General features: G+C 40.6%; 1 protein-coding gene across 1 annotated transcript; it reads right to left on the reverse strand.

Annotated features, from left to right (window-relative positions):
* Window positions 1–807: 807 nt before the first annotated feature.
* LOC308158126 (caspase a-like) lies at window positions 808–5,664 on the reverse strand (the record flags this gene model as incomplete). Its single annotated transcript, XM_080531723.1, has 7 exons — window positions 808–919; window positions 1,519–1,628; window positions 1,901–2,068; window positions 2,389–2,623; window positions 3,799–3,978; window positions 4,458–4,588; window positions 5,442–5,664. The coding sequence occupies 7 exons, from the start codon at window positions 5,662–5,664 to the stop codon at window positions 815–817; spliced, it is 1,152 nt and encodes a 383-aa protein (XP_080387849.1). The 3' UTR covers window positions 808–814.
* Window positions 5,665–11,835: the final 6,171 nt, after the last annotated feature.

Consider the following 11,835-nt stretch of genomic DNA (forward strand, 5'->3'; position numbering starts at 1 on the left):
GTTGATGGAATACCCCCCTGGATGTATTATGCACAAACCTCTTAAGCCAGACGGGCTGATAATTGGGCCCAAATTCTGCTTTAATTTGATTATTGATTTTATTATTGATGACTTTATCTCCTTGTCATGTGTAGTATGTTATTCTGAATTATGATCTGAGCATATCCACACACAACTTCAAGGTGTTATCTATCAAATGGCATCCTGCTTCTGCATCTGATCATCACATTTCTAATGTTATAAGCAGTTTAGTTTGGGTTTGTTTTTTAGGTGGAAATTAGTCAAATAGGGCATTCAGCAGGGTTAATGCATGGTCAACCACATACCCACAATCTCATTCTTATCTTTCAAATGGAAACAGGGTGAAAACATCCGCACACAAATGAGTTCTCAATTTTATTATGAAGTATATTAGATAGAAAGTAAAAAAGTAAAAATAGAAAGTAAGAAAATGATTGATATGATAAATTACAGAAAGGTATGACAATTTAGATAGTGGAGATCCAAGTTTCTATGGATCCAAGGATCTCCACATGCATTAATAACGTCAGCTTATAGTATACCAGGCACTCTAAAATGATAATGTTTCCTATAGTGTTATCTATATTGCACTAAATGATAATCATAAAAATGTAAAGAAAATACAAAAATACATGTTCCCACAGTCCCTCTAGCTCAATGTTCAATTGAAAAATAAAACATAAAAAAAGTAATAATGTTCCCATATTCCCTCTAGCTCAATGTTCAATTGTACAATTTCTGTAGAAAAAGCCCCTTTTTTAAATCCTTTATTCATAAGTCAAGATGCTCTCATTCAGAGGCCTGGGAAGAGGTAGAGGTGTTTGGTTAGAGAAGCTCTGTCTTTGGTCGGCATCTGTCTTAGACGGGCACTGAAATTCTCCTCAAAACGACCCAAGACCTGCATGAAAAACAGAAATGCTGTGTGATCTGTTTCAATACATCAGGATCAATCTGCCAGCCTCCACCACAAAATAAGAGGAATGATTGTCACTGCCGACAGTAAGTCTAGAGGCCGATTAGAATATATACTGTATGGACACAAATATTGTGCCACCTGCTTTTCTACTATTTTGTTTCTCAAATCCTCAGACAATTCTGCTTGAAATACAATTATTTCTTACAATTTTGAATATAATAATTTTGTCTTTTCATCAGATTTGGCCTTTTTTCTCAGTTTTTTTGTGTAGCTCCAATGCAAACTAAAGAAATAAACATACCAAATACGGAATACCAAAGCATTTGTAATTGCAACAATTTTGGGAGAAGTGGTGCATTATCTGACAGTGCAGGGGTGCCAATATTTTTGTCCATGACTGTACATATATATACACACACACCTGGGAAGATTTAAAGGATTGGTCGAGCTCCCCAAAGTAATTTCTTCAGTTACGAAGATTAGGCAAAATCTTTACATATCTTTCCGAACAGTGTGATAGGGAAATATTTCACGTGTTGTTTTTAAAAAATATTTCTGGTGGTCTGTGTCCAGTTGCTTACCTTCATAAAGAGATCCTCAACATGTTCCTCACAGGCGGAATTTTTGAACGTCTCGACGATATACTGGATGAAAAGGCTTCCTGTGTCTACGTGTCTGTAGGACTTAGTATCTGAGAGGGAAAAGTGTCATAATAGAGGGTTATCTCACATTCAATTCACAAACAAACGAGTAATGAGAATAAATAGATATAGATATATAGATATAGATATATAGATCGATAGATAGATAGAGAGATAGAGAGATAGATAGATAGAGAGAGAGAGATAGAGAGAGAGAGATAGATAGATAGATAGATAGAGAGAGAGAGAGATAGAGAGATACTTCATTGATCCCCAAGGGTAAATTCAGGCATGTGTTATAGAATATGTTAGTTTGACTGACCGGGTGTGCAGGAAAGGAGGGAGATGAAGTCCTTCTCTACGTGCTTGATAGCGTCATCCTCAAAACCCCGCTCAGGGCAAGGCTCTAAACCCGGCTCGGGGCAAGACTCAGGAACAGCATCACTGACCACCGTTGTTCCATCACTGACCCAAACAGCACCATCCTTTCCTGAAACAACATCATAAAAAAAATATGAAACAGTTGCCTTCTTCACTGGTGCCCTTTCATCCGGATGTTTTTATACTGTGTTGTGCATTGGCTAATGGCGATGTTGTTTGAACCCTTTATAATACTGCCTTCACTTACAAAAGAATGATTTCTGCACAGATTTGAGTGTGCACTGTGCAGATGCAGTTCTTTTGCACTCTATTGATACTCTTCAGCTCCAGCACCTCAGCTAAGTCTGATAACGGATGAGCGGTGGTATTTTCACTATTTTGAAGCTTCACACTGTAAAACACAGTGAATAAAACAACTGAACTGGTCACCTCCTCTACAGGCCTGGATAAGGATGACCTTGGGTTTGTCCACCAGAGCTTTGCAGTTCTCCGTGTTCAGGTGTTTGAAGATGTTGTTGATGGGGAACTCGTCCGGGTTGTCCGCCCGGCAGCGGACTCCCAAGATGGATCCCAGCTGCCCGTGGGACGTGATGACCACGAAGGTGCTGTCGGAATGGAAGTGCTCTTCACGTTTGGAGAACGCTTTCACAGCCTCGTCCATCTCCTGCAACACACACAGACACAGTCAGTCACAGTCAAGATACAACACACACAGATACAGTCAGTCACAGTCAAGATACAACATACAAAGATTACAAGATGTTTATTCGTCACTCCGGGTATACAATCGTGTGAGATACTTTCGCTGGGGGAGGGGGGAGGGTTTCCACTTAGAGTGCATATAAGACATATAGAATATGATAACAAAATATAAGGGGCAAACAATTGGATAAAATGATCAAATTCTATAGATTTACGGCGAGAAAAATATACACACAAAATATACATTCAGCAGAATATTGCACAGGAGTTGTCTGTATATATACACGTATGTGTATGTGTGTGTGTGTGTGTGTGTGTGTGTGTGTGTGTGTGTATGTGCGTGTGTGTGTGCATGGTGTGCTTCTATGTGTGGTGTGCGGGGGGTGGTCGTGTCTGTGTGTGTCTGTGTGTGTGTGTTTGTGTGTGTGTTATTTATTTAGCAGTCTCAACCATGCCCATTCATTGACTGCAGAGGTACAGTACACCACAGAAACGTGACTGTTCCATCACTATACGACTGACCGGATAATTGACTTGACTAAGAAAAACAACCAGTTAAGTTAAACCTAACTACAACAACCAGTTAAGTTAAACTTAACTACAACAACCAGTTAAGCTAACCTTATGTCTCCCTTTGCGAAGAGTCTCTGGAGAAAATCAATCAAGCCGCCAGAGAATAGAGCATTTTTTTCTTCACGATACAAAGAAACTGATCCCTACTGTGTAGCCTTACTGGGCCTAACAGAATTAATCGGAATTAATATGTTTTTAGTTTATATACTAGGGTCTCTGATTTGCATGTGAATTAATTACACACTGTGTGGATCAGGTTGTCATACACAGTGTGTGTAATTAATGAATTCCTATGAAAAGACTGATGTTATCTAACTACGTATTCTTGGTATACCAAGAAGTACCAGGAAATCTCGGGTTTACTTTATTATTACTTTATTACTGTAGTATTACTAATTTTGCTAATTTACTTGTTGTATTATTGTGATTTTCTATCTTAATGCTGCAATGCCAATGTTGCCAAATATTTTTACTCTTGTGTACTCGTACATTGAGATGTAATAAAATGCGATTCTGATTCTGAAATCCAATATGCAGGTGTTGTTTAGTTGCGTGTAGCCTTACCGGAGCAGACAGGTTCCTGTGTTTCACCACCTGGTACCCCAGAGCCCCGAGCAGGGCCTCCATGTTCTCCTCATCCTTCTCCGCCCCGCGCCTCCTCATCCTCTCATCCTCAAAATCTACGTTGGTGATAAGCAGGGCCAGGCGCTTCCGAAGAATAGACTTCCCCTTCATAGGGTAGATCTGTTAGACCAGAGGAAACACACATGTGAAAATTATGCATTAATGAAACCATGTAGCAAAGATGCAACTCTGCAAACTACGTAAGCAAATTGGCCCCATTTGATATTGAGGCGTTAATCTTGTGTGTTAAGATAGTAGTGGCCCGAGAAGGTCCTGGGTCATTTGTCTGCAGTTAGTTGTTAATATACTAACTGTGATACTCAATGGAGGTTTGTGAAATGACAAATTGAAAGTGAGTTTCTATACACTATGTGACAGCAGGTGAAACCAGGAACAAGTCAGCACCCGATCAAATGTTCAGAGCCAAAATATTGCAATGCAATGGATTTGGTGAGTAATCCTTACTACTACCTATTTAACTATAACACTACTTTACATTGTTAGCAGGCTCACAAAACAAGAAAGGGGCACAGAGAGACAGCTGGTATTAAACCAGATATCTAAAGGGTTTAACTTTTGAAACCAAATAAAGCTTCAACCTTGGGTCCCATGTTCCTGACACTGTCCGCCTTAAACTGTGCGTTGGTGAGAAGGAGACCAAAGGAGTCCTGGGGCCTCTGCTCCGGCTCTGACAGCTGAGGTGGATGAGGTGTATGAGGTGATGGTTTATCTGATGGGAGGGAAAGCACATGGAAAATTGGACATGTTTTACAATACTCCTTTTTTTTTTTTTTTTACATCTTAACCATTTAGCAGACGCTTTTATCCAAATTAGAGATTACAGGGACAGTCTCCCTGGAGTAACTTAGGGCTAAATGCCTTACTCAAGGCCACACTAGTAGTGGTGTTCCCAGGTGGGATTTGAACTCACGACCTTCTGATCACCAGTCCGCTAGAACAGCCGTGCCTATTGTACCTACTATACGAGTTACAATGGGAAGTTGCTATTTACACACAATGACCACTAGTTGGCTGTCTTGTAAATTAGCCTGTCTGCTACACAAAAAAACTGCAAAATAGCTTTGACTTATCCTGATGTGATTTTGAAAATGTAAGTATATGGGCAGAGATATGTGAATGAATGAATTTGAATGAATGAATTTGAATCACATAATTTGAATTTGTATTGTTTAACTTGAATAACTGAATTGACAAACTGAATCTGAATAGCATAATTTGAAAAATAATTTATTTGCTTTGAAACCATTCAGTACAATACAAATTCAAATTATGTGATTCAAAAACATTTTTTTTATTAAAGTATTCATATTGAGTAATTCAAATTCAAAGTCAGTAATTCAAATTCGGTTTCTAGTGGCACATATCTCTGCCCCTATAACTATACTGGGTGGTAGAACGCACATATCTAGGAAAAGTCATGAAAGGAGGGTCCTGAAATTTGATGGAGTGCAAAGATATAACGTTTTATTTTACTCCCATGGCGTTTTACATGGCTGTTCTAGTGCTAAGTCAAAGGAGTGGTCCTCATGTTGTACGTTTTAATCACACAATGCTTCACTCACCTGTCTGGTCAAGCTGCCCGGGGGACAGTCCCAGTTCGGAGAGACCGTCTGAATCAAAAAAAGCAATCATCTTTCTACAGGATTTGTCTCCTTTCCTCAGCACCATGGCAATGAGGCACCGAGCCCGTTCCGCCCGACTGCTGTTCTCCTCGCTAACCGAGTCCGCCTCTTCCTCGTTCAGCACCTTTTCCTCCCGCAGGTGGTCTACGAGCTGCTGGATCATGACCCTTGACACTTTCTCCACAAACTTAGACCGAACCTTCTTGAGCTCTTCTGTTAAAGGAAGTATGTGATTTCAGATAATCATTGTTTGTGTTAGTTGTACACTCTACCTCTCTGTCCCCTTCTCATGCCGTCGCTATTTCCCCCTCTTTCACCTACTCTGTCTCTTAACCACTTTCATTAACTTAATTACCGTAACATCACCGGCAAAAAAAATACTACCGTTCTTTAATACGGAGCTGCTACAGCCAACCCTATCTTTGAACATTGAGTTCGCCTTTGATAATGGCCATCAATAATATAATGTTTTATTTCACTTGATTATAAATTATTCGGCGTTCAGTCTCTGCTATTGTAGTGGAAAATATTTACCTCTAATTCATTAAACTATAATAGGCCTACTTAATTATAAAATACAAATAAACCAAAGCTGAAGATGATACAAGATAAATAAGATGATACAATGCCTTTATTGAAAACAATGCAGGCGACTTCGTTTGCAAAGGAATTCCAACCCAGCCCTCCACACAGATCTTTACTAGTCTACCTCCGGAGGCTATGAGGGTTTTAGGTTACCGGCACCCCCCGCTACACAGTTAACACACGCACATATTTTAACACAATCATAAGAAGACTCCACCATATTGACACATACACATTTGAACACAATTTAGAAAAAAATTATCTACCATATACTGTCATGTCATCCATCCTTAATGAGCGATTAGAAAAGTGAAACGGTGATAAGCAGAACGCAGTCGCGCACACACTTTTTATTTTATTTGACTGCCCTGCAGTTGGCTGGCTGAAATTAAAATTCGCATGGTGCAAAAACCTCTATTCTATAACTTAAACCACCGTACAACTTCACTGACAGACAGACAGACATAAACGGGGATCGTGCATCGGGCATTCTGTTCGGCTGCTTCCAGGCTGTGGAACGCTCTCCCTGACCACCTAAGGGCACCACAGTCTGTGGATGCTTTTAAACGAGGCCTTAAAACCTACATTTTTAATAGAGCCTTTAATTAGCCTTTTTTAATTGAAATGTTCTTCTTGTTTTTAATCTATAGCACTTTGAGATTTCCTTATGTAAAGTGCATTACAAATCACATTATTATTATTATTATTATTATTATTATTATTATTATTATGATTGTGATTATGATTATAATTATAAACGGACAGGCAGACAGACAGACGGCGAAAGTGAAAGTATCAATTGCATGGGTCTCCCGGTCTCAATGTACTCAACGTTTTGTAATAGGCTACTAAATGTCCCCCCTATTTATTCGAAAATATCAGAAATAGTAGCATTTCAAATAGTAACATTTTACATTTCACTTTAAATATACGGAATAAGCCTACTCAAGATTTGTATATGTTTTTCATTATACTGACCTGCCATTTTTCAGCCTTGGAGATCCAGACGAGAAAAGCACTCTGTCTTGTCATCAAAACTTAACTTAACAAAGCTTTCCTCACTGTGCTGTGTGTTAAATAGTTCTAAAAGTATTCTAAATATTCACATAGCTAAACATGTCAAAACCTCCCCTGTTATCTGGGCGGATCCAAGGGGGTCGCAGCTGCTACCCTAAAAGGCCTTGCCCCCATAGACGGATCATGAAAAAATGGGCGTGTAGAAAGCCCCCCCCCCCCCCCCCTCCCCAGCGCAAGCTTTTTTTAGAGCGCAAGTAAACACAATGCCAACGGCATATAAGACATAGCCTACGTTCACCTGCATCTCAACAGGTTTTACAGCGGAGGAACACTCAAAGCCAACAGAATAATAACTAGAAAAAATTCACCTGTATTTCAACGACACAGGATTTACAACACAGGCATGCCACACTCAATTGAAGCCAACAACAGTACATGTACAGTAACAAAATACACCGCTTTCAACCAAAAACAATTGGCAACACTATGGTGTCATAATATATAGCAACCACAGGATGGCTTTATAAGACTAAATTAATCATAAAATAGTCTTACCTTATGCAATGCATTTTTTCCTGGCTCTGCTTCGTGCAAAATCATCCACGATATCATTAAAGTCCAGTGATTTGGTCAGTTCGCTCTCAATTGCCATGAGAGAAAGAGCCTTGAGACGGTGTTGCGTCATTTTAGTCCGCAATTCGTTTTTAATCCTGGACAGCACAGAGAATGACCGCTGCCCTTCGCAATTGGTTACAGGCAGAGTCAAAAATAGCCGCAGCGCAACATAGACATTTGGAAACATAGATTGCAGGCCACAATCGATAATTACGCGGAGTAGTCCTTGTGGGCTTTTATCATCTTCAGCCTTAATAAAAGATCTGTAAAAGACCTGGACCAGTGTGACCTCGTGACCTGTCCCCAGTACACAAACTTTAATGGCGCCCTCTAGTGTCTAGTTTCTATAGCCTACTCATTAATCTAATGGGAATGTAGCCTGTATTCGCATTAGAATCTGAGTAGGCTATAGAAACTATGTAGCCCACACAAGCTTCTCTTTTTTTTGCAAGACGTGGGCCCCTATAAAATTGTTCAAAATAGTATATTCAAAAGTATATTCAAAATAGTTTTTTTTACGTTCATATAAGGAATCTCATTTGTCCCAGTAGGACATTTTCTACCGGCATCCCTGCGACAAGAAATGCAAAGTGCCCCCTGATCTCTGGGGCCCCTGGGCCTGGGCCCGGTAGGCCCGTTCAGTAATATGTCTTTGCTTGCCCCCCTAGTTGCCACCTTAGTTGCCACCCTATTTGTAGGCAATTAATATAAAACAAATCGGTTTTGAAAGTTCATTATATTTCTTCATAGTTGGTGTAAACCTATTTACTCACCAGTTTAGAATACACTTTTCCCCCCTGAATAAAGAAAAAATGGTTGCGCCCGTCACCCGTCATTCCATAAACCCGTCCCTCCGCATTTTTAATATTTGTACTAGGCCTACATACCTAGGATTGATCGCATACCCGACCGGTCAGCCAGCTCCCTTTGAAATGCCCCCGTGGCGAGGAACCCCAGGGTGGAGAGCACCTGTACAGGGACAGGTATGGGCCTGTTGCAGCGTGTCCTCCTCTCCAAGCCTGGGGATAGTTGGTCGCACAAATCAATGAGAATGGCTCTCGGGAACCGGTAGCGGCTCGTTAGCCATTCATCGTCGTGGGCAAAAAAGTCCGCCCGGGCCCTAAACACTCTCTCCCTATGAAACGCATGGTTTGCCAAGTCCTCCAATAAAACAAGCACAGCCTCAGAGGCAGATTTAGGATTGTAGGAGATCCGGGGCTTAGCCCAGAGGGAGAGTATAATGTGCACGCGGAGCGCGCCGAAAAAATTTGCCTTCAACCTTCAACTTACCACCACCTTAAAGCGGACAAAAGGCTGTATTACAAAATAGACAGTAAACACACACACACACACACACACACACACACGTCAGTCACCATCAGTATAGAATTACAGAATTGATGGGCTGAGGCTAGTTATGTTACAGTATGTATATCAGGGCAGACTCTGGGCTCACCACTTATATTGTATTGATTGTCTTGTCCTGTGTTATATGACGATATATTACATGTATTGTTGGCCTGTGTATAGTACTGTGAAATCAAATCCCCCCTGGGACATTAAACAAACTTAGTTAGTTAGCGTTACATCTTAGGATAGATTTGAGTCATGTTCTGTATACATACATACTACCATAAGGGCATACTTAATGTGGTTACTTCATGTTTACTAGCTGTAACATTAACGTTACATCATTCTTTTTCACTTGTTACTCAGTCAACCAGAGTGCAGATATCAAAGACTATCAGCCTGTTATTCACTTTATTTGTATAAGTATTATCCTTTGTTTGATTTCTTACCATGTACCGTAACAGTACCTTGCTATGTTTCATTTTCATTATAAACATAACGTTATGTTATGATAGCCAGCTAGCATTAGCAAACCGGAAAAGTAGTGTCAGTGAGTCAGTCACCTTTCTAATAAGATTCACAAACCTGAAACATCATCTATGTCATCACTGCTGGTGATGTCATTGTTGTCAGCTGCTGATACTGCTGCTGCAACAGTTCTTGGCGCTTGTTTTGTTGAAAAAAACTTTCGGATATCCATGCTTACAAAGTCAGGCACTGATTGAGATCACGTCTTCTTCAGGGCAGGGCAGGCTACGCAGTACGCAGGCTAATGTCGCGCAGCTGCTGCCTCTCTGTTGGACTCCGGTACTGCACGTTACTCACGAGAGTTTTTTTTGTTTGTTTTTGTAAGTAAAACATTCGGGGCTTTTCAGAAAACATTCGGGGCTTTTCAGAAAACATCCGGGGCTTGAGCCCAAGTAGCCACCCCCTAGCGCCGCCCCTAATTGTTTGCTTACTGTAGTAGAGTATATATAGGATAGTCTTTAATGTGCAACACCTGAGGAATCACAATTAATTTATCACGCCTCAATTTAGAGTGATTACACCAGACAATAGCCTAATGATGGCATATAAAGGAAGACTGAAATACAATTATAAACATCAGTTCCTTTTAAATATTGAATTTAACTCATTTTCTCGGCTGGTAACAACATCGTTAATTTTATTACGAGCCACTTAAACTTCGCATGAATTAGGCAACGTTTTTCCAGTGCGGCTCACATGCCTGTAATAACTCCGCATAACCAGTAGGTAATGTACGTAAGCAAGTTGAATACTCGACGTCGAGCTACGATCGTTTCCACGTTCAAATCGACTCACGTTGAAATTGTATAAATCACTACGTTGACGTGGTTTTCTACGTACGACACGGGTAAGATCAAAATTTGATCTAAGCACGTTCTATGAATGAGGCCCAAGCTCTTTTGGAGTCGGTGTGTGTACACAGGTGAAATAGGATGCTGACATCCTGATAGATATATTTACCTGATAGTGAGCCTGAGAGGTATTCCAAGAGCTTTCCACGGAACCTCATCGGATATATGCTATCAGATATATGCTACACAATTACCATCATGGCATGGATCAAAATAAAGCTTCTGCAAAGCTTCTCTGGACTTCATGAAATGCATTTATGCAACGAAGTGTGTCTATAGGTTCTAAACTTTATGTCCACTATCGCAGCGAGTAGGACTGGGGCGCTCAATACACACACACACACACACACACACACACACACACACACACACACACACACACTTGTCTGACATGGGGAATTAGCCTCCTGTGTTTGTGTGTGAAGTCTTTCTAATCTCTGATCTCTTGGATAAGAGCTCAGATGTGCCAGAGTTAACCTGTAGCGGGGCGTCCGGTGTCCTGGTGTCATTTTACGCACACATTTTCAGGTCGGTTCAAGGCGGTTGCATATTTTTAAAAATTAAAATTGTAAGTCATTTTTTCTGAGTTGGGTTGTCCCACTCACATTTCATTTTATTGGACAGATATAGTAAAGACAGACAGGAAAGTAAGGAGAGAGGACATGTCAGCAGGGCATGGGCCAGACTCGAACCCATGCCAACAGACCACTGGACCACCACAGGCCACGGTTGCATATTTTCTGACTTATATATCTTCTTCACTACTTTTGTTTTCTCCTTTGCTTCTGGGTTTGGATATCGTGTCTGGACATGTGTGTGTGTGCGTGTGTCTGTGTGTGCATGTGCGCGTTTGTCTGTCTGTGTCTATGTGTGTGTGTGTGTGTGTGTGTGTGTGTGTGTGTGCTTTCATGTATGTACTTTTTTTTACTGTCTAGCCTGGGGAGCTGTGACCAAGGTCTCTTTTACAAGGGAGCCATGCAAACAGAAGAGTAGATCGTGGAGAGAAACACGGACAGTACAAACACGCAGACAATGAAGACAGTAACAGCCATGTCACAGTCAGAAACAGACAAAACACAGACAGCAAGACTAGACACAGAGTGAAAAGAGGACAGATGGAGAGAGAACAGAAGTGGGTTGATAGTACAGGCATTATACAATATGACCTCAGACAAATTGCAACAGAAACTCTTTCAACTGTCCTAGTCTCATGGATATGTCCTTCATAACATATCAAAAGTCTTAAGAAATCCAAGTGGTGGAAAGTATTGAAAAATACTGAAACTGGTGATGCCACAATTTCCCCTTGACGCCCATGTTAAATAATGTTTTTATGCATGTCTTCTTGTCTGATGTCCACACAAAGTGTTCAATACTGTTCACAATCA

The sequence above is a fragment of the Nansenia antarctica genome (genome assembly GCF_963989245.1).
Source record: "Nansenia antarctica genome assembly, chromosome: 5".
NCBI classification, from domain to species: domain Eukaryota; kingdom Metazoa; phylum Chordata; class Actinopteri; order Argentiniformes; family Microstomatidae; genus Nansenia; species Nansenia antarctica.